General features: G+C 39.7%; 2 protein-coding genes across 3 annotated transcripts in view; one reads left to right on the top strand and one right to left on the bottom strand.

Moving 5' to 3' along the window:
• The window catches only part of GFM1 (G elongation factor mitochondrial 1), a 53,126-nt gene that overhangs the window by 8,009 nt on the left and 23,865 nt on the right, over positions 1 to 21,252 (bottom strand). Inside the window, exons 8-13 of the mRNA XM_070753528.1 lie at positions 20,032 to 20,116; positions 19,712 to 19,849; positions 17,488 to 17,589; positions 14,626 to 14,682; positions 12,923 to 13,057; positions 12,320 to 12,402 (exon numbers count right to left, since the gene is read on the bottom strand). Of these exons, the coding sequence (XP_070609629.1) occupies positions 12,320 to 12,402; positions 12,923 to 13,057; positions 14,626 to 14,682; positions 17,488 to 17,589; positions 19,712 to 19,849; positions 20,032 to 20,116 (600 nt within the window). The remainder of the gene's footprint in view (positions 1 to 12,319; positions 12,403 to 12,922; positions 13,058 to 14,625; positions 14,683 to 17,487; positions 17,590 to 19,711; positions 19,850 to 20,031; positions 20,117 to 21,252) is intronic.
• On the top strand, positions 1,065 to 15,806 carry LOC139168126 (latexin-like). Of its 2 annotated transcripts, XM_070753532.1 has the most exons (6): positions 1,065 to 1,872; positions 4,473 to 4,535; positions 5,552 to 5,729; positions 7,588 to 7,724; positions 8,766 to 8,828; positions 12,060 to 15,806. In XM_070753532.1, the coding sequence occupies exons 1-6, from the start codon at positions 1,579 to 1,581 to the stop codon at positions 12,141 to 12,143; spliced, it is 819 nt and encodes a 272-aa protein (XP_070609633.1). In that variant the 5' UTR covers positions 1,065 to 1,578; the 3' UTR covers positions 12,144 to 15,806. The 2 variants fall into 2 exon arrangements, with proteins under 2 accessions (XP_070609633.1, XP_070609632.1); XM_070753531.1 differs by lacking the exon at positions 4,473 to 4,535 and having other exon boundaries at positions 1,483 to 1,872; positions 12,060 to 13,725.

Raw genomic sequence — 21,252 nt, 5'->3', positions numbered from 1 at the left:
GGGTAGGAGTTGAAACCGTTTGGGTCCCGGATGCGAGGGGTCTGTAAATATTTTTCCCACCCTCTTTTTGACTCGTGCAGTATACAGGTCCTCAATAGAAGGCAGGTTGGCAGCAATTGGTTTTTTTCTTCAGTTAAATTTATTTATTTTGTCCAATACACAATGAGGGTTTTAGTGGGTATATATATATATATACACATAGTAAAATACATGATGAAGGTTATAGAGGAGATACTCGTAGTAAAATATATCTAAGAAAGAATAGAAAAGAAGATATAGGAATAGAACATATCAATGAAAGAATAGAAGAAGAGATATAGGAATAGAAGAAAGGTATAGGAAATATAGGTGAGCAATAGGACAGGGCACAGAAGGCATTCGCTGGCTGGGGAATTCTGGGAGTTGAAGTCCAAATATCTTTAAGTGGCCAAGGTTGGGAAACACTACTCTAGTGCACTTATTTATTCATTTGGCCAATACACAAATACATAGGAAGAAAAATAGACATGTGACGGTGAAAGTGAACATAGAGAGGATATAAGAAAGGAAGAGAATATATAAGATAGGTGAAAGAAAGGAAAGATAATTGGACAGGGGATGAAAGGCACTCCAGTGCGCTTATTTACGCCCCTTACTGGCCTCTTAGGAACCTGGAGAGGTCAGTCGTGGAGAGTCTAAGGCAGGGGTCCCCAACCGCCGGGCCACGGACCAGTACCGGGCCGTGGGGCATGATGCACTGGGCCGCGGAGTCAGAAGCTGCTGTGGAGCTGGCAAGTGCCAAGCGTTGATCCAGGACCTGCTAGCCGGCTCCACAACACTGACACTCATCGGGATAAGGTGCGGGGTTGAGCTGAGACCCGCTGTATGTCTGGGATTCTAGTACTATGCCTAGGACATGCAGCGGGTTTTGGCTCCACCCCGCATTCGCCCACCAAACTTTGGGCAACTACATTACATGTCACTTGTCCCTGTGACGTGTAATGTAGCAGCTACGTTACAGTCACAGGGACAAGTGGAGAGAAGCAGAAGCATGCTTAATCCCGCCCCCAACCACACCCCTTTCCGCCCCCACCGGGCCATAGAAAAATTGTCTTGCTGAAACTGGTCCCTGGTGGAAAAAAGGTTGGGGACCACTGGTCTAAGGGAGAAGTGTTGGCGGTTAGGGGTTGACACAATTGAGTCCGGTAATGAGTTCCACGCTTCGCTCTGCTTGGTGAATAACTTGAGTGTGGCCGCAGAGTCCACGGATGGGAGGGAGGAGGAAGCCCTGGCCAACCCTTTCTCTGGATTGCCAGCGACCTCTGCTCTCTGTAAACAAACATTCTTCGGGATCATGGGACGTTCTTCTTTGCCCTCTGACTGCAATCTCTCCTGGCCAGCCAGAACCAACTGAATCCCCCCGAAAGCCGCAACGGATCGCCTTGTTTTTTTCTTGCTTAAGAGCCATTGGACTTCAAGGACTGTTATTTCCCCCTCAATGGTTTCTGTCTGAACCTCTTTCCTAAGCCGGATTCGGGCTCCTGCATCGAAGCCGCGCTCGGATCAGGCGCCTCCCTTCCACACGGCCCCGCCGCGGAGATGCGAACCCTTGGCGGCCCTGGAGCCTCAGCCCGGCTCCTCCAGCTGCTGCTTCCGGCTTCCCTGGTGCTGGCGGACCCGAAGTGGCCGCAGGGCGCCGCAACCGGCTCCGCCCAGGCGCTCCGGGGGAAGGTTTCTTTCGGCGGGCGAGTCAGCCCGAGCGCCATGGAGATCCCGCCGTCCCATTACCGGGCCAACAGAGCCGCCGGCGTGGTGTTCCATTACCTCACGTATCAGCGCGGGAGCCCGCACAGGCCGTTCGAAATGGGGCGGGTGAACCGAGCCAGCCTTGAGGTGAGGCCCGGAGGGAGAGGAGGGAAGGAAAGGCGCATGCGCGAGCCCAGGTGGGCAACGACCGCGCCTCACGCCCGGCTACCTAACCGCCAAAGGTTTTGCTTAGCAGAGCTACGGACTTGGGGGGGGGGAGGAAAAACAGGCGGGATAGCAGACCTGAGGGGTGGGGGGATGGCCGAGGGGGGAGGGGAAGAAGCATTGGACTTTTGATCCCGAGGCGCCTCCCTTCCCGCTTTAAGAAACAAAACACAACCCCCCCTCCCCCGTCCGAATTTGTCTCCTCGCCCACAGCACGAATCACATCTGAGCGCCTTTTAAACTTAAGGATGTCGTCATCCCTTCGTGAGGTTTCCCGAGCTGTCGATCATTGCGTTTCCCAGACATGGGCAATAGCAACAGCGCTTAAATTTAGATAGCATTTATATGCCGCTTTACAGCCTTCTCTCTTAAGCCAGGGGTCTCCAACCTTGGCGACTTTAAGACTTGTGGACTGGGAGTTGAAGTGCTGAAGTCTTAAAGTTGACATGGTTGGAGATCCCTGCTCTAAGAGGTTTAGAGTTGAAGTCCACAAGTCTTCCACTCTAAACCACTGAAGAGTTGAAGTCCACAAGTCTTAAAGTTGACATGGTTGAAGACCCCTGCTCTAAGCGGTTTAGAGTTGAAGTCCACAAGTCTTCCACTCTAAACCACTGAAGAGTTGAAGTCCACAAGTCTTCCACTCTAAACCACTGAAGAGTTGAAGTCCACAAGTCTTAAAGTTGCCATTGTTGGAGACCCCTGCACTAAGCGGTTTAGAGTTGAAGTCCACAAGTCTTCCACTCTAAACCACTGAAGAGTTGAAGTCCACAAGTCTTAAAGTTGACATGGTTGAAGACCCCTGCTCTAAGCGGTTTAGAGTTGAAGTCTACAAGTCTTCCACTCTAAACCACTGAAGAGTTGAAGTCCACAATCTTCCACTCTAAACCACTGAAGAGTTGAAGTCCACAAGTCTTAAAGTTGACATGGTTGAAGACCCCTGCTCTAAGCGGTTTAGAGTTGAAGCCCACAAGTCTTCCACTCTAAACCACTGAAGAGTTGAAGTCCACAAGTCTTCCACTCTAAACCACTGAAGAGTTGAAGTCCACAAGTCTTCCACTCTAAACCACTGAAGAGTTGAAGTCCACAAGTCTTAAAGTGGACATGGTTGAAGACCCCTGCACTAAGCGGTTTAGAGTTGAAGTCTACAAGTCTTCCACTCTAAACCACTGAAGAGTTGAAGTCCACAAGTCTTCCACTCTAAACCACTGAAGAGTTGAAGTCCACAAGTCTTAAAGTTGCCATGGTTGGAGACCCCTGCTCTAAGCGGTTTAGAGTTGAAGTCCACAAGTCTTCCACTCTAAACCACTGAAGAGTTGAAGTCCACAAGTCTTAAAGTTGACATGGTTGAAGACCCCTGCTCTAAGCGGTTTAGAGTTGAAGTCTACAAGTCTTCCACTCTAAACCACTGAAGAGTTGAAGTCCACAAGTCTTCCACTCTAAACCACTGAAGAGTTGAAGTCCACAATCTTCCACTCTAAACCACTGAAGAGTTGAAGTCCACAAGTCTTAAAGTTGACATGGTTGAAGACCCCTGCTCTAAGCGGTTTAGAGTTGAAGTCCACAAGTCTTCCACTCTAAACCACTGAAGAGTTGAAGTCCACAAGTCTTAAAGTTGCCATGGTTGGAGACCCCTACTCTAAGGGGTTTAGAGTTGAAGTCCACAAGTCTTCAACTCTAAACCAGTGGAGAGGTGAAGTCCACAACTCTTAAAGTTGCCATGGTTGGAGACTCCTGCTCTAAGTGGTTTAGAGTTGAGGTCCACAAGTCTTAAAGTTGCCATAGTTGGGGATCCCTGCTCTAAGCGGTTTAGGGTTGAAGTCCACAACTCTTCAACTCTAAAATGATGGAGAGTTGAAATCCACAAGTCTTAAAGTTGCCACGCTTGGAGACCCCTGCTCTAAGCGGTTTACAGAGTCATCGTATTGTCCCCCAACAATCAGGAGCCTGGTTTTAGCAATCTCAGAAGGATGGAAGGCTGAGGCAACCTGGAGCTGGTGAGACTCGAACCATCCATCTGCTGGCATTTAGCAGTTAGTCTGCAATATTGCATTCTAACCACTGCTCTACCAGAGCTCTTAAAAGAGAAAATATCAATGGGAAACCATTTTTTTTTAAAAAAAAAAGTTGTTAGTTGTTTGCATTCCATAAATAAATAAATTCCATAATCTGGTCAAAAAAGCAACTGAAAATCACTGAAAAGATTAGGACTGTACCCTCACAGCTACGATCATACATAGTGGAGTTATGGGACTTGTAATCCTCAAGACACCTGAACATAAACTGAGAAGGATGGAATAAATGTGCCATGTGTTTATCCTTGCAAGGTTGCCACGCTATGAATTTCATAAACATAATTTTAAAGAATCACTTTATAGACAATGTGACAGTTCACTTTGTTTTTCAGCAAACAAATTAAGACCTTTCCCTTCCTATTTTCAGTAACAAACCCATACAGATAAAGAATAGCAACCTCTACCAAAATATTCAAGTTAAACAATGTAACCATTCCCTTTTTGTTTTAGGATATTCCAGGTACTGGCCATAAATACCACCTTAAGTTTGAAGTGAAACAAAGTATTCAGAATGTAAGTTTGGGTCATGTATTTACTTTACTTTAAACTGAATGACGTTTAGGGACTGTCATAGATGCTAGAGGCCTTAATCTGCATCCCCACCTCAAATAAACATACGTAATGTGGGCAACTCTGCTCCAAATCACTATTTGGAGGCTACTATTAGGAATGAGGAAAGCTGTTTTGAGATAAGCTGCTGGGATGTGTGTTTATGGATGCATGTCTAAAGGGGCTGAAGTTAAAACATTTCCTCTTTTCTAAGCCAACTTCCTCATAAACATAGGTTAGAAGTATCTTTTTAATCAAGCTATCTGCCTAGAGCAGGAATCCTCAGCTCATCCACCCTCATGACTGCCAAGAGCAGTAATGGTGATGAAAAATTGCTTGTGAGAGACAGAAAGCAAATTAAAGCTATTGTAACTTATTAGTCATGTTTTATGGCTTAAGCTCCTTATGAATCCAGCAACTGTGGTTTATTATATAATGGCAATTAAAACAAGCACATTGTTTTGCACAATCTAGAAACAAAGGCTTAAAGCCACTCTACCCTCCCCAAATCTCTATTCCCATCGAACTACACATTTGATGGTAGTGTGTATGTACGTATGTGTGTGCATGTGTATATATATAGGTATATGTATGTGTGTATAAAACCTAAGAAAAGGACAAAGCTTTTACTGACTCAAAGTTTTAAACAAAATACAAAACCACTTTAAAAAAACAAGGACTTATAGGGATATGACCTCATTTTTTTTAAATGGGGACCTTACATACCATCAAGTTCTTGCTAATGAATTATACAATGTGGAGGATAAATATGAAATGACATCTATCTTTTCTACCTAAATGGTCCTGGTGACATCACAGAGCAGAAAGAAATTGAGCAACAGTTGCTGCATAAAGCAAGATGTGATCTATCTCAATCAGATGGCATCAGGTTTACTTTGAATAAAAATAAAGCCAAATGATAATTTCCATGCTGCTATACCTACAGAAGTTTTAAACTGGTCCAATTATTTCTGCAACAGGGCAGCTCCCTAAATTGCACAGCTGAGATACTTTATCATCATGATGACACACCTGTGGCTCCTGAAATACATTACACTATGGAAGGGGAGTTTGAAACACATTCAAAAGAAGCAGACAACGTATTCTACAACAGAATTCAGCATCTGTCCGAGCCATTAGAGACCAAAAATATACCAGGTAAACTAAATGTTGCCATTTAAAGTATTGCATTCTGAAATTAAATATCATTTATGTATTTGTCTTTTCAAATAACCAGTGACCAGAGACCCTAAACGTTAACAATTACAGTGTGTTTTCCTACCTAAAAACTGATAGGGAGCTCCAGAGAATCTTCCCTTCTTCTTAATGGCAGGTTTTGCATTTTTACTTTCCAACAAAGATCTAAAGGCCTGACTATATTCATTAGTATGTGTAGCCATTTCTTACAGGCATACATCTGGTTTAAATATTTTTATGAGATCTTTGCATGTACTGATACTTTTCCTTTAAAAAATATTGTTCTTTTACTTCATTTCTGTCATTCACCATCTAAATAAGGTAGGAATAAGATCTGACTTTTATCTGAACCAGTGGGAGTCATTGTGATTGTTTGTTTGAAAACTGTATTTTGACATATGGAAATACAGAAAAAATAAGGTTTGAAATGTGATATTGTATCTCATCCTTTTCTTAAAATCCATAAATAAGCAACGACATATAAATGTATTACTTCCAATTCTGACTACAGTGTTTTCTTTTTCTTCTTCTTGGAAACGCATAATGATAACAAACCAGGAGTCTTTAAAAGTTAATCCTGGTCTCTGCATACTTATGTCATGGTAAATCTATTACTTTAGTATAAAATACCAGATATTTTTTTTAAAAAATCCAGAATATTAACAATATTAACCATTTCAATACCTATATCAGCTGCATGGCTACTAGATCAAAATCCAAGTTCCAAATACACAATTAAGAATGCATGTTGCATTCCCAGGTAAATTTTACTAAAGCATGTATATTCACAATACAGTGGAACCTCGACATACGAGCAGCTCTACTTACGAGCTACTCGAGATAAGAGCTGGGAGGGGAGCGACATTTTTGTTCGCCTCCCGAGCTCACATTCGGGATACGAGCGCCAAGGAGCTGTCTCCTGAAGCCGAAAGCTAACTTCCGCGTTCGGCTTCAGGAGACAGCTCCTTGGCGCTCGTATCCCGCGTGTTTTAAAAGGTTGCAGCCGGCCTGGGGGGCTGGGGGGGGTGCTGGCAAGCCTTTTAAAACACGTGCGCCGCTTCGCAGCTGTCTCCTGAAGCCGGAACGCTAACTTCCGCGTTCGGCTTCAGGAGACAGCTGCAAAGCGGCGCGCGTGTTTTAAAACGTGGCAGCCGGCCTGGGGGGCTCGGGGGCTTCCCCCCGAGCCCCCCAGGCCGGCTGTGACGTTTTAAAACACGCGCGCCGCTTTGCAGCTGTCTCCTGAAGCCGGAACGCTAACTTCCGCGTTCGCTGCGCTAAACAGTAAAAAAGCCGTTTGGCTACGGGGTGGATTCTCCCTTCTTAACCGGGCAGTTGCCGATTTTTTGCTGTTTAGCGCTCGAACGCTGCGCTAAACAGAAAGAAGCTGCAACTGCCCGGTTAAGAAGGGAGAATCCACCCCGTAGCCAAACGGCTTTTTTACTGCGTTCGGCTTCAGGAGACAGCTGCAAAGCGTCGCGCGTGTTTTAAAACGTCACAGCCGGCCTGGGGGGCTCAGGGGGAAGCCCCCGAGCCCCCCAGGCCGGCTGCCACGTTTTAAAACACGCGCGCCGCTTCGCAGCTGTCTCTGAACGCTAACTTCCGCGTTCGGCGGCAGCGGTTTTTTTTGTTGTTGCACGGATTAATTGACTTTACATTGTTTCCTATGGGAAACAATGTTTCGTCATACGAGCGTTCTGACTTACGAGCCTCCTTCCGGAACCAATTAGTCTCGTAAGTCGGGGTTCTACTGTACTGAGCCTAGCCCTGCATTTCTCTGTCTCAAGATTTATTTCAGTACAACTTTTACTTATATTCCCAGATAATGATGGAAATATGCCAGCAGAAATGAAGCCTATTTTCAACTTAGCCAAGGTTGCTTCTGGATATATAATATGGCAGAATTCGACAGAAAACACCTGGTACAATATGATTCAAATTCAGAATGTCAAACAAGTGGTAAGTCAAAGTCTTAACCGACTTCAGTTAGGGTTTCTTTCCCACCCCCTCCAAAAGACTGCTTCCTGCTTCCACATTATGACTGTTTTAAGATCAGCAATCTCACTATTTATAACTGAAAAATTGCCCACTCAAAAATGCCACTGTCCTGGCACATGACAGTGAGATGGGTGGCATAATAAATTTAATAAAACAAACATTAAAGAACTACAGAGACAAAGAATAATGCTATTTGGCATTCCCCTCTTGAGAAATCAGGGAATCACAAATTACAATACCCACCAGCTCAGGAAAAACTGACACAAATGCCAGAGATGGAAAGGAGTAAATGGGGAGAGACATCTATTTGACAGGCTAGTTACTTGAAATCTTAATTTAGGTCATAGTCCAGACATTTTCCACCCCTATCTTAAAAAGGACACTTCTGAATATTCTGCTGCATTTTATTTTTAATTTCATTGTGGTTTTTTTATGATACGCTGAACAATTTTTCTGGACTGATAGTTGCATACTTTTTTTTTACAATTTGGTAACAGATTTTTGAGATTTGGGATAATACCAAAAACAAACATGAGATTATATCACAGTATAGATTAATTCCTGCAGTATTCTGTCTTTAAAAAACCCCTTCTATTCTGTTTTCTCTGGAAATTATAAGGACAATGAGGTCACAAAAATGCCATAAACCCAGGCATACTCCCTAATGATTTAATATTATGAGAAAATAAGCAAAATGACATAAAATAATAAGCAAAAATAAGCAAACAATTTGCTGGGATACGACAAGTATGTTTTTCCTTAAGAGAGAATATTAACCCTCTGAGATTTTAAAAAGAGAACAGTTGCAAACTATAGTTGCTTGAGCCAGATTTTTTTTAAAAAAACTTGGGGGTTTTGCATCTAAGTTTATATGATTAAAAGAAAGGAAAGCTAAATCTCTTCTGATTATTTATTTCTTAAATATATGTTCTGTATATTATATAAAATTAACTTAATTGAGGACTGAAGTTGCTGAACTAATTTTTCCTTTTATGGTTTCAGAAAAGAAATGATGACTATCTTGAATTTGCCTATGAGGTTTTATTCCATGATATTGCCTCCCAAGTAAGTAACATTTTGAAAAAGGTGCTTTTTTAAAAAAGCACACAACAGAAGCTACACATCTTATTTTCATATAGTAACAACATTATAGTATCCAGTCAAAAGTCAAGGATGCTAAACTGGATATACAGTATAAGAAATAGTTTCAAAACAGGGAGCAGTGTTGTACAGACAGCCCTTGACTTACAATAGCTCTTAGACTTGTATATCGCTTCACAATGCTTTTACAGCTTTCTCTAAGAAGTTTACAGTGTCAGCCTATTGCTCCCAGCAATCTGGATCCTCATTTTACAGACTTTCAAAGGATGGAAGGCTGAGTCCACCTTAAGCCGGTTACGATCAAACTGCTGGTAGTGAAGAGTGAGTTCTAACCAATATGCCTCCTACATGACTCCTACAACCACAGCTGTTAGCAGAATTTCTGTTGTTAAGCAAGGTGAATTTCTGTTGTTAAGCAAGGTGGTTGGTAAAATTGAGTCATGCCCAAATTGGTTGCCATGGTTGTTCAGTAAATTACTGCACTTATTAGGAGACTCACATAATTAATTATTAAGCAAATCCAGCTTCTCTCATTCACTTTGCTTGTTGGAAGTGAACTGGGAAGGTCCCAAATGGTGACCCTAGGACCCTGGGATGCTGCACCATTGAAAATACACGCCAGTTGCCAAGTATCCAAATTTTGACCATGTAACTGTGGAGAGTGCTGCAACAGTCATAAATGTGAGGATTGCTCATTTGCCACCCTTTTAGTGCTGTTATAACTTTGAATGGTTGTACGTCAAAGACTCTTAAATGTAGCCTGATCTGATTCATGTCTAGCAAAACGTAAGAACAAGATAGCCCAAAGAACAAGATAACACTGTTCATCGAAAGCAGATCAGCTTTTGTTTCCCGAATGGGAATGGGGCTTAATATTATATTTTAATGGGAGGTCAAAAAAAGCTAGTACCTTTTGGCTTCTAAACCATCTGTATTATCAAAATAAAACCCCACAAGACCAGAGCCATGAGTTCTATGGTAGAAAATCTAAATTTGAAAGGGAACTCATAGTAATTATTGGGAAGGACAAGATGCCCAAACTCAGAGAACAGTTTGAAAATATTAACATCAGTTTCAAAATTCATGATCAAAGATTTTTTTGGTAGGGAATCTAAATGCCCGTAAGGGTACCATTTTTCAAACTAGCAGTTGCAGTTGTTCTTTTACAACAGCATTTAGTTTTGAAAGAAAGGATGAAGCCTTCACAGATGGACACTGCTGATTTCTAAGCATACAGTAGTTCTTACTAAAGGGAGCAAAAATTGAATTATCATTTCCTTTGATCGAGATGCCCCCCTTTTTAATCTAATTAGCAATTTTGAATATCCAGTACAAGTAGTTCTCAATTTATGACCATAATTGAGGCCCAAATTTATGATGCTAACATTTGTTAAACGAGTTTTACCCCATTTTACGACTTGGCTTGCCACAGTTGTTAAGTAAATCAACGTTAGGTTAATAACCCAGTTAAATGAATCTGACTTCCCTATTGACTTTGCTTCTCAGAAAGTTGCAAAGGGTGTTCACAAGATCTGGGGAAACTGCAACCATCATTTAAATATGAACCAATTGCCAAGCATCCAAATCCTGGTCACAAGACCATGGGGATGATGCAAAGATCATAAGTGTGAAAAATGGTCATAAGTTACTTCTTTTCAGTGCAGTTGTAACTTTGTATGGTCATTACATGATCTGTTGTAAATCATGGGCTACCTGTACATCTTTTTAAGAAAAAAGGGGGTAACAATACTATCCTAAGCTTTAGGACTGACCTGAGGACCAAAGAGGATCTCAATTGAGTTGAAAACCAAAATTTAACCAAAGATGAATATTGTTTATTTTCCTGAATTGAACCTCAGAAACCAGAAATTCTACATATCTGTTCATTTTAGTTTCTCCCCCCCCCCCCCAAGCTAGAAACAGGAATTCACTGTTGAATATTAACAAAAACATGTGGTCTCTTCCCTATTAGAATTCTAATGAACTACAGAGACCTGGGTATTTTGAAAGGCTTTTATGATGGTGGTGACTTTTGTTGCTAAGTGAAACATTTGTAAAGTGAGTTTACCCCATGACTGCAGGACACTGCAATGGTCATAAATATGAGTCAATTGTCAAGTATCTGAATTTTGATCACATGATCATGGGGGAATGCTACAATGGTAGTGAAAACTGGCCATAAGTCACTTTTTTCAGTACCGTTGTAACTTTGATCAGTCACTAAACCAACTGTTGTAAGTTGAGGACCACCTGTACTTGACTGAGTGCTCAAGAGGTAGCAACAGGTTGTGGCTGGGTTATGTTAGTTACAATCCTTCCAGCTGGATATGCTCATGTGTTTTATCTAAGTATTACCGTTTGGCCTTAGCATTTTTCTTAAAAACTGAACCCTAGAATGTGTGCTGCTACTCAGAGTTGAACATATTGGAATGACACATAAGCCAGAATAATCAATCTTCCAGCTAGATTTAGCCCAATGTGCAAGCCTGACAAGGACATTTTGAAATGTGGCTTTGCTCTCCAAAGCTTTAGCCATTCACTCTGTTTTAGTGTCATAATCAGGTGGAATCCTTTTGTAAGATGTGAGTTAATTGCAAAATATAGCAAAGTCTACCTCCTACGCTTTTCCTAAAAACACCATAGCACTACAAGATAATGCTAGCCAGGGAATCCACTTTCATGCAAACCTAAGATATGGGAAGATTCAGCAATAGCTCAGCATGTTGTTCAGAAAATGCAGTGTGGGGACTGAAATAGCTGAAGTTCAGAAATAGCGGAAGTACAAAGGACAAGGTTGGAGATACATACACAAACACAGGTGCACATTTTCACTCAAATTTCATGATCTGCAAAGTTCAACTTACTAGGGCTATAAAGTTCCTCTCTATTTCCACCCTGCCTACAGCAGCAATGCAAACTTTTTGTTGCGCAATTCAAAAGCATTACAGACCTAGCTTTCAAATACAAATACATCAAACAATGTTTTAGGATTTTTTTTCTATGATCCACATTCTAAATTGCCTGGTCTACAAAAGCCTTTATGAATAGGAAAAAGAGATAGGAAAAGGGGAAATGGAACGTGGCATAAAGTAACAACAACAAAAAAAAGGAGCAGAACCTTGGTTTTGGTACCATACTTCCACAGATTTCCCTAAAACTTGAATATTTCTAATATTTCATGTTTTTTATTTGCAGGAAATTATTCCTTGGCACATGCAAGTTCTATGGCATCCACAACATGGAGTGAAAGTAGCACAGAATTGTCGCCAGTCAAAGTGACATTAATTAAATCTTACATGTTCTTAAACTGATGAGGTGAAAGCAACTACATATTAGCTATAAATATTACTTGGAGGTTTTAGATACTCTTCCAATCCCGTATATCCTCCAAGAGCCTAAGTAAATATCCTCTGACCCTGGTTTGGCAGCACTTACTTATTAGACTGAATACTTACGGTACAGTAGCCTCAATGCTCTCTCTGAATGCTACTTTAGGCTTCCCAGTCACACAAGGACAACCGTATTCTCTTTCCATTCTCTAAACACAAAGGACACAAAAATTGTATTGATTTAAATGCACTGTCAAATACCTACATCTTGAGTAAACAGCCTAATTTAATGCTATTAAAGTAATAAAATGCCAACAATTATATCACTGAAAAAAATGCAAGCCAAAATTGGGCAGGTAGAAGATACTTTGCTTTCTCCCTAAATACACTATATTATGTAACAGTTGCAACTTTGCCTCCTAAGGTGTAAGCATTATTTTTTTCTTTAGTAAAAATGCATTGTGCCAAATGCTCCAAAAATGGAAATCTGAATGTCAGATATCATAACACAAGAAATTGCTAGCTGAATGATTTATTTGATGAGATATGCAACTGGTAACTGTACTAGGTTTCAGCAGGCCAGATAAAAGAAATGCACCATCCCCATTGTAAAATTGTATGTTTGTGTTTCTATTTTTATAGTTCTAATGTACTCTAAAGATGGCATTTAATTCTATTGTAACATGTGCAATGACAATCAAGTAAACTAAACTAAAACTTAATACTCACTTGAGCATAGATTTCCAGGTGTAGTTCTCCCATTCCTGAAACAATTGTCTCTTTGCTCTCAGTGTCAAAATGGACTCGGAAAGTGGGATCTTCTCTTACAAAACGATTGATGCCTTTTGCAAACCTGTCATCATTCTGAAAGGAGTATTGAATATTTATTCAATTTATGTAGTCACTTTGAATCAAAGCGACTCAAAGTGCTATGCAGTTTAAGAAGTTCCATGCCCAAATTAACTAACAATAGTGCAACAAAAGTCAAATAGGAAGCAATCAGGTGTTTCACAAATTGCCCTGCTGAGAAAACATTAAAACCAATCTTGTTTTTCTGAAGGTCAGCAGGGTCAGAGCCAAACAAACCACAGAGGGAATGTTGTTCCAAATTTAGGCCCACCCAAGGGATCCCACAACATGACACTGGGCCAGCCATTTGAAGTACAGTAGTCCAAATCAGTAAATAGGCTACGGACAATCTAATTCAGGGCCATCATTACCTGCTTATCATGACAACAAACCAAATATGTCATGTGGAGGTCTATGGAAGGTTCATAGTTGTTATGCTGGCCGTGAAGAGCCAAGCTATTTCAAATTCTGGACCAAACGTGGGCAAGTTAAAGTGTCCCAACTCAATCACTACCAGCCTTAAGGAGTTCAGGCAGAGAAGCCATTGCACAACGGAAAAGCCAACAGAGAAGTAACAATCTCATAATCTCAACTGATAAAGGATCTGGTTATCTGTGAGGCATTCCTCTTCAAAACAAAATCTGAAAATGTTCACATTTTTCCATTCACTGAATAAATTTAACTTCCCTAGTCTGGGGAGGATGAAAACGCCCCCCTGTCCCTGAGGCTCTCCAGAGGCCGAAAACACTCTCCCAGGGCTTCCACCTGAGCTGAAAATCAGCTGGTTGGGGCACAGCACTCCTAGCGTGGTGGAGCTGAGCTAGGGCAATGGCTCACGTGCTGGCAGATATGGCTTCGTGTGCCACCTGTGGCACCCATGCCATAGATTCACCATCACTGCTCTAAAGGAATGCAAATGACCAGCTGTCTGCAAAGAATATAAATCGTTCCATTCCCCACCATGCAATCAGAGGTGAAGGAGCTTCTTGGATGGGAAGCGAAACATCTTCAAAGGGAAAAAAAAGTCCAGCTGCCTCTTGAAAAACCACCTTTGGGACTTGTGTCCAGGATTTGCAGCTTCCTGCTCGCTTCCCCATTGCTTGTCCTAGTCCTAGTCACATGAAGTCATCACTTAAGGCAGTGTTTCTCACCCTTGGCAACTTGAAGATATTTGGACTTCAATTCCCAGAATTCCACAGCCAGCGAATGCTGGCTGGGGAATTCTGGGAGTTGAAGTCCAGATATCTTCAAGTTGCCCAGGTTGGGAAACACTGACTTAAGGAACTGTGATCCTCACATAATGACAGCAACGGGGACTTCCAGGACTGATGTTGCTAAGCAATGTGGTCACATAACATTGATGCTTTATGACTTCACTGCTTGGTGATGGAAATTCCACTTGCAGTTACCACTGTTAAGCAAGGACAATCTGTAGCAGATAAAGAGCTTCCAGGCTGAAATGTTTCAATTATATTTTAATGGCAGAAGTGCCACCATATTCTTGCTTACTACTATCAAAAAGCCCCAATCAGATCATACATAATTTATTCCATCAGTTTTGGTTTTTTGCTTCAAATCCTTACCTTGTTGAGTGGCTTCATTGTTATGGAAACAACAGGATCAGGTACATGGATAGGTTCCTATAAAAAGAATCCATAGAAACAATTTCTTAATATAAATTTTCTAGAAGTCATTGCTACTGTTAGACAAATATTTCCAAAGATTAAAAACAAATTAATAAAAGCATGTATAAGATAAATATGCATTTTCTTGAATATAAATGTACTAACAGACTACAGTTTTAGAATATCAATGTATTGTCTTTCTACATTTCCTACAATTCAAAATGTCCAGTGTAGATCCTTATTATTACAGAATTATGTTATGTTTGAAGAGTTGGGCCACACTTGATGATTCTATAGTTATCAGAAACAATGGGGGTCATTATTCTTATCCATGCTTTGGGGAAATTAAGGTAAAAGGCTTCTAAGGTACAAACTTCTCCAATTCCAAATATTATATGAAATCATGCTGGTAAAATTCAACAATTTTGGTGGGTGTGCTTTGGGGTTCTACCCCACTTGCATTACATGATCAAATTTGAAGTCTTCAGGGAGGGGGAAATGAGAAAATCTAATTAAATAGACACCACAAGCTTTCAATTATGGCTTGCATAAAGAGACTGGATGATTTTAGGCTACTAGTTTACAGTTGCCCATGAATGTGTCTGAATACATCTACTGCCTTCTCTATATCTCCAATATGCCTATCCACTGGCTGCTACTAACATTTGAGGTTTGCTTGCAGCTTGGATTCACTAATCACCAACCAAATTTAAAAGTAGCCAAAAAATTATTTCAGGACTGTTCATTAACAAGGGCAAAAGTTGTATCTTAAAACAAGTCTGTGGCAGTCATTGGAGAAATAAACAGTACACAGCTATTTGCAGAATCTGAGAAATTCACAACTAACCATACCTTTTGTTGCAAATCTACATCATATATGAATTAACAATAGAATTACTGTGTGTACACATATACATGCATACATACATACATATTCAAGAACTAAATATAGAACAATGCTTGGAGCTAGAAAACAATATTTTTCCTTTTGCTTTCACCTTATATTATAATTGCAGCTCCGCAACTTATTGGTTAGTTTTGCTACTACCTGTCAATGAAAAAGCTGTTCGTCACTGAATCTTTTTCACACAATCCTGCCTTAATGAAAATGTATAAAATAAATCAGATATATAAAAGTTGACGAGACTTCATTTTTTTCACTGTATAAAAGTATATCTGACTAGCTCTTCAAATGAAAGCTGAAATACTAGAAGTTCATGTACCACATTTTGAAACATATGATAGAAATATAAGACCTGAGAAAAACATATCTATAATTAAGGCATGTTTATTAGACTCAGTGGGGTAGCATCATTTATGTACTCTGAGACGTAGGCACCAAGATGAATTCCTTCTGTGTCCAATCATACTTGGCCAATAAAATTCTATTCTATTCTATTCTACTCTACTCTATTCTACTCTACTCTACCACCTGGCCAACTTATCTGAAACAGTACGTCAAGAGAAGGTGAACATGGTTGGACATGGTCATACTTGGACATGAGATGGTTAAGAAAAAGAAAACCCCAAGGCTACAGGGGAGACCTGAAGATTAAACAAAATTAGTGGAAGAAGACAACGGCAAACCACTCTTGTTGCTATGAAAGTTACATGAACATATAATTAGGAAACCACTGGAAATTAAAAATAAACCATTGGAAAAATTAGTTTTTATGCTATTGAGAGAGTTGGGATTAACTAAATATATGCTGATAACGGGAACTGGTTTAAGAGCATTCATAAACTACCGTATTTCAATTGTTATTAAATATAGATTATTTTCTTCAGGTGCGCTGTCAGTTTACTGGAATTTATTTAAGACTTGGGAAGAGGGAGAAATGAGACACTGGGAGCATTGCCCCAGGATTTTACTTCCCAACTTCATTCATTATACAGGGAAAGCTAAAAACAAGGCTAAGAATAATAGAATAAGCAGAAAAAATGGAAATTTCCCTGGTTTACTCACTCCTACTTTCACAAGGAGCTCAGAGAAAACTCTCAAGCCTCTTTCTGAATTTTGGGAGTGCTTTCTGAAACAGCCTATCCAAAACCTTTCCTTTTAGAGGAAGTCATATTACCCTATATATAAACACTGTCTACATATTTACCTTATTGAGTTATATCCTACTTTTGCTCCAGGAACTCAGGAAGGCGGTAGCCCCCAACCTTGTGGGCACCAGGGACTAATTCCATGGTAAGAAGTTTTTTCGCGGCTAGAGAAGGCATGGTTTTGGGTGCTGCCTGCATCCTGTGGATGGGGCTTCACTTATTTGTATGGCCTGGTTTCTGGCATGCCACAGTCCAGTCCACAGACCAGGAGTTGGAGACCTCTGCAATAAGGAATTTCCTCTTTCTCTGACAATAACCCTATGAGTGGTTGGTCCAACTCCTTGAGTTTACTTGAGTGAAGGTGGATTTGAATGTAAGTCTCTTTGGTCCTAATCAAATACTTTAACATCTACACACTATTATAACTGTTTTTAAGACAAAGACACAAGGAAGAGTCACTGCATGATTTGTTTCTTGTTATTCCTACTTGACCAGAGTGCAGAACTTCTGTTTCTATAAGCTTAATATATTTATACCTTTTGTTTTTAAAAGCTTGTATATAGCAGGCTAATATACTGATAGATGAACACACATACACAAATGTGTGTATGTTTTGGACTAAAAAAGGAAAGACACACACCTGCCACACATACAATTTGAAATGTTCAAAATCTCTTTTGAAAAATTCACATGTATAGATAGAGGAAATCTGGGACCAAATTTTTAAGACTTAAAACAAAAACAGCTGAAACAGTCCAGCCAACAACTTACCATAGAATAGTCCATATTGTCTTTCTCTGTGAATGTATCTCCACTAGCACATTCGATGCCAAAAAATGCACAGATATCCCCTGCGTAAACCTCGTCCACATCCTAGTAAAATAAAGCAATGTTTTAGATACTTATATTAGGCATGTGGCATTAAACAGATTAATTTTAGTGCATATATATAAACTTACATAATTCAACATGAAATAAAATTTCAGAATTTCAAATTCATTTACTTAGATAAGTGCATTGTTTCTCAAGAACAATGAAGCAGTGTACTGCAATATTGGAGAATCTAGATTTTGGCTAGTGGGTACATTACATATTTTGAAACCCTGTTATGGGTTTGTTATGGGCAATCTTAGAAAGCATTTGCCATGAGAAGATGGTGGTGTGATCACAAATTGGCTGCCATGGTATCTTCAGCCAATCATAAATGATCTCTATCAGCAGAAAATCTGGTAAGATTGAAAAAATGGCAAGCAGTTCCAAACACAGTGAAAAACTGATTGTTTATATAAGGAACAAGCTAATTGCCATCCCAGATTCATGAAACAAAGTCTTCAAGATAAACTAAGTTAAGAGAAACTCCTACTTTGTAACACATTAAGGTGAAGAATTATGGGTTATGTCTCTACTTCCAAAAGTACAATTTACTTAAATGTACATTTAAACTCCTCTATTCGCATAGATGTTGTTTTTCTTTCCTTTTTTCCCTTGTAAAGGTCCAGCAATTTAAATGAAAATGTTCTTGCCTTCCAACAGGTATTTGCTATTTCTTGAAAGCTGTTCCATTTATTTGATATGCAAAGAAAATGGGAGTCACAAAGAAGCGAATGGGGAGAGTGCATTGGCACAGATCAGGGTTGGGGAAAGCACAGGACACACAATAGAATGAACCAGGGTCAAACTCTTAGATAGGCAACTTCTCCATATTTTAAATGGAGACTGGAGAGTGATGAACCCCCCTTGAAAACAAAGAGAACAATCACTGATGAAGCATCAACTGGTTTTCTAGAGCAGCAGGAAGCTATGTTAAATAAATAAACTCAACTCTGATGAAACATCTCCTCAACTTCCTCCTCTCTCTATATATAATATTGGAGAATAGCGTAGAAAGAGTACAGGAGAGAACCAAGGGAATGCCGAGTGGTTCTCATCTTTCAGAGCACTTGCTGTCTGCAAAGTTTTGAAGACCTACCTTTGCCGGCAGGCTTGGGGCCATTAAAACTTGACATCTTGCCCCGCCCAATGAACGAATGTCTGATGTATGACGTGTGGACCTGTTTGTGTAGTTTTAACTGTGGGGTTTATTTAGAATACAGTTTTATTTAGATTTCTAATATGTTGTAAGACGCCCTGAGTTTCAGGAGAAGGAGGCATAGAAATTGAATGAATGAATGAATGAATGAATGAATGAATGAATGAATGAATGAATCTATCTATCTATCTATCTATCTATCTATCTATCTATGAATGAATGAATGAATGAATGAATCTATCTATCTATCTATCTATCTATCTATATATGAATGAATGAATGAATGAATGAATGAATCTATCTATCTATCTATCTATCTATCTATCTATCTATGAATGAATGAATGAATGAATGAATCTATCTATCTATGAATGAATGAATGAATCTATCTATCTATCTATCTATCTATCTATCTATCTATGAATGAATGAATGAATGAATGAATGAATGAATCTATCTATCTATCTATCTATCTATGAATGAATGAATGAATGAATCTATCTATCTATCTATCTATCTATCTATGAATGAATGAATGAATCTATCTATCTATGAATGAATGAATGAATGAATCTATCTATCTATGTATGAATGAATGAACGAACGAACGAACGAACGAACGAACCTATCTATCTATCTATCTATCTATCTATCTATCTATCTATCTATGAATGAATGAATGAATGAATGAATGAATGAATGAATGAATGAATGAATGAATGAATGAATGAATGACAGAAGTGGCCAAAGGAAAAACTGAGAATATTCCACATAGTTAGAAAAGAAATTGTAGGGGGAATGTTATAAGAATAGAGTCCTCACTGTGCAGATAAGGGACTCTTCTCTTCCATATCCTCAATGCAACAACATCCTGAGTTACGTCTGCTTATTAAGAAGAAATGTTTCACTTGCTGAAAAAAAAAGTCTGCATAGGTTGGAAATGGCATGTCCTAACACCTCACTCACCTCCAGCTTCTCTGCATGCATGCGGGCAAATCTTTGCACCCGTGTCTTTTTCTGAGTCCTGGTGTTATATATATAGCTACCTTTCTTTAGCATCCCTTGATAAACACGAATGTAGGTCAGCTGCCCAAAACGTCCAGCCTGGAAGTAGCAAAAACCAAAAGCTCAGAAGATTTTTTAAAAATGTAAGGCTTTCCCCTCCAAATAATATAATGTATCTTTAAACATCTCCTAGGTGTAACACCCACACTGATTTTTGTAGAGGAAATACCTTTCTGATAGTTGGATATTTTATTTTATTAAATAAAAAAATACAAACTTACCTCAAGTTTAAATGCCAGGCCCAAAAATGGCAGGGAATCATCTCGGGCATAACCTAGCAAAATCCTGGATTTTTCTGGACGATCCCTTTAGCAAAATAAAATTTAGTTTAAATGCCAGTATTTTAGAAGTATTTTATCAATCTGTTATTGTTGCGGAGCTTTAATGTACAGACTTATGTAAGATGAAGAATTAGTATTTGAACACTATATAGTTTGGACTATCAGATTCTGTGGATTTGGACAATAGTATCAGAAGAGAGCTGGAGATGGTATGGAAGAAGCACTGTCAACAGACACCGGTTATTCTGGTGTCTGACAGATCCTGCATTTGTAAGAACTGTGAAAAAATATAAAGCTGTGTTCTGGAGATGCCTTCCCAAAACAATGTCTTCATTTTATACACATCACCAAGTGCTTTATACTGTAACTCATAGCAAGGACATCAAGACAGGTTTAATGTAATCTACTCTCTTGGCCAACAATGAGCTATTATAAAAAAAACCTCATCTATACTAGCTACCATTGCAACAGCAGATGATACCAATATTGTGCAATGTTTTTGATTTGATTCAAACGGGCTGCTTCAAATCATACAGGAGTATAAATATAGACCCTGCCTGTCACTCCTTAAAGCAGCTGCATCTGTTTCCAGCAGTGTTCCCTCTAATTTTTTTTTGGGGGGGGGGGCGGAAAAGTATAGTGTCTGAACGGCAGTCCCTTCAGGACTGGGCGGCACAGAAATAATAAATAAATAAATAAATAAATAAATAAATAAACAAACAAATAAATAAATAAACAAACAAACAAACAAACAAACCACCCTGTTTTGCCTCAGAGAATTTAAAAATAAAATACTGTACTGTGTGTCTATAACAGTGAGCTCATAATAGGGCAACTCTATCAATATCAAAATGCCACTTAAATAGTTGAGCTAGTTTCAAACTGGATTTTGATTTTCTTTCTCTCTTCCTTACTCCCATTCTTTTTCTTTCTCTTTTCCTTCCTCTCTTTTTTCTATCTGTTTCTCTCTCTTCCTCTCTCTCTCCTTCCCTCTCACTCTTTCCCTCTCGGCTTCTGGGCAGGTTTGGAAAACTCTGAGTTGATGATGATTTTTAAGTGAGCGATTGCTCACTGCTCAGCTTAGACGGAACTATGGTTTCCAGGAGAGTATGGCTTCAGCAGAAGTCCAATGTGTTGCTTTAATGCATGAAGGGTGGCGGT

This window comes from Erythrolamprus reginae, chromosome 5, assembly GCF_031021105.1.
Source record: "Erythrolamprus reginae isolate rEryReg1 chromosome 5, rEryReg1.hap1, whole genome shotgun sequence".
In the NCBI taxonomy this organism is placed as follows: Eukaryota; Metazoa; Chordata; class Lepidosauria; order Squamata; family Dipsadidae; genus Erythrolamprus; species Erythrolamprus reginae.
This window is presented reverse-complemented; position numbering and strand designations above follow the sequence as displayed.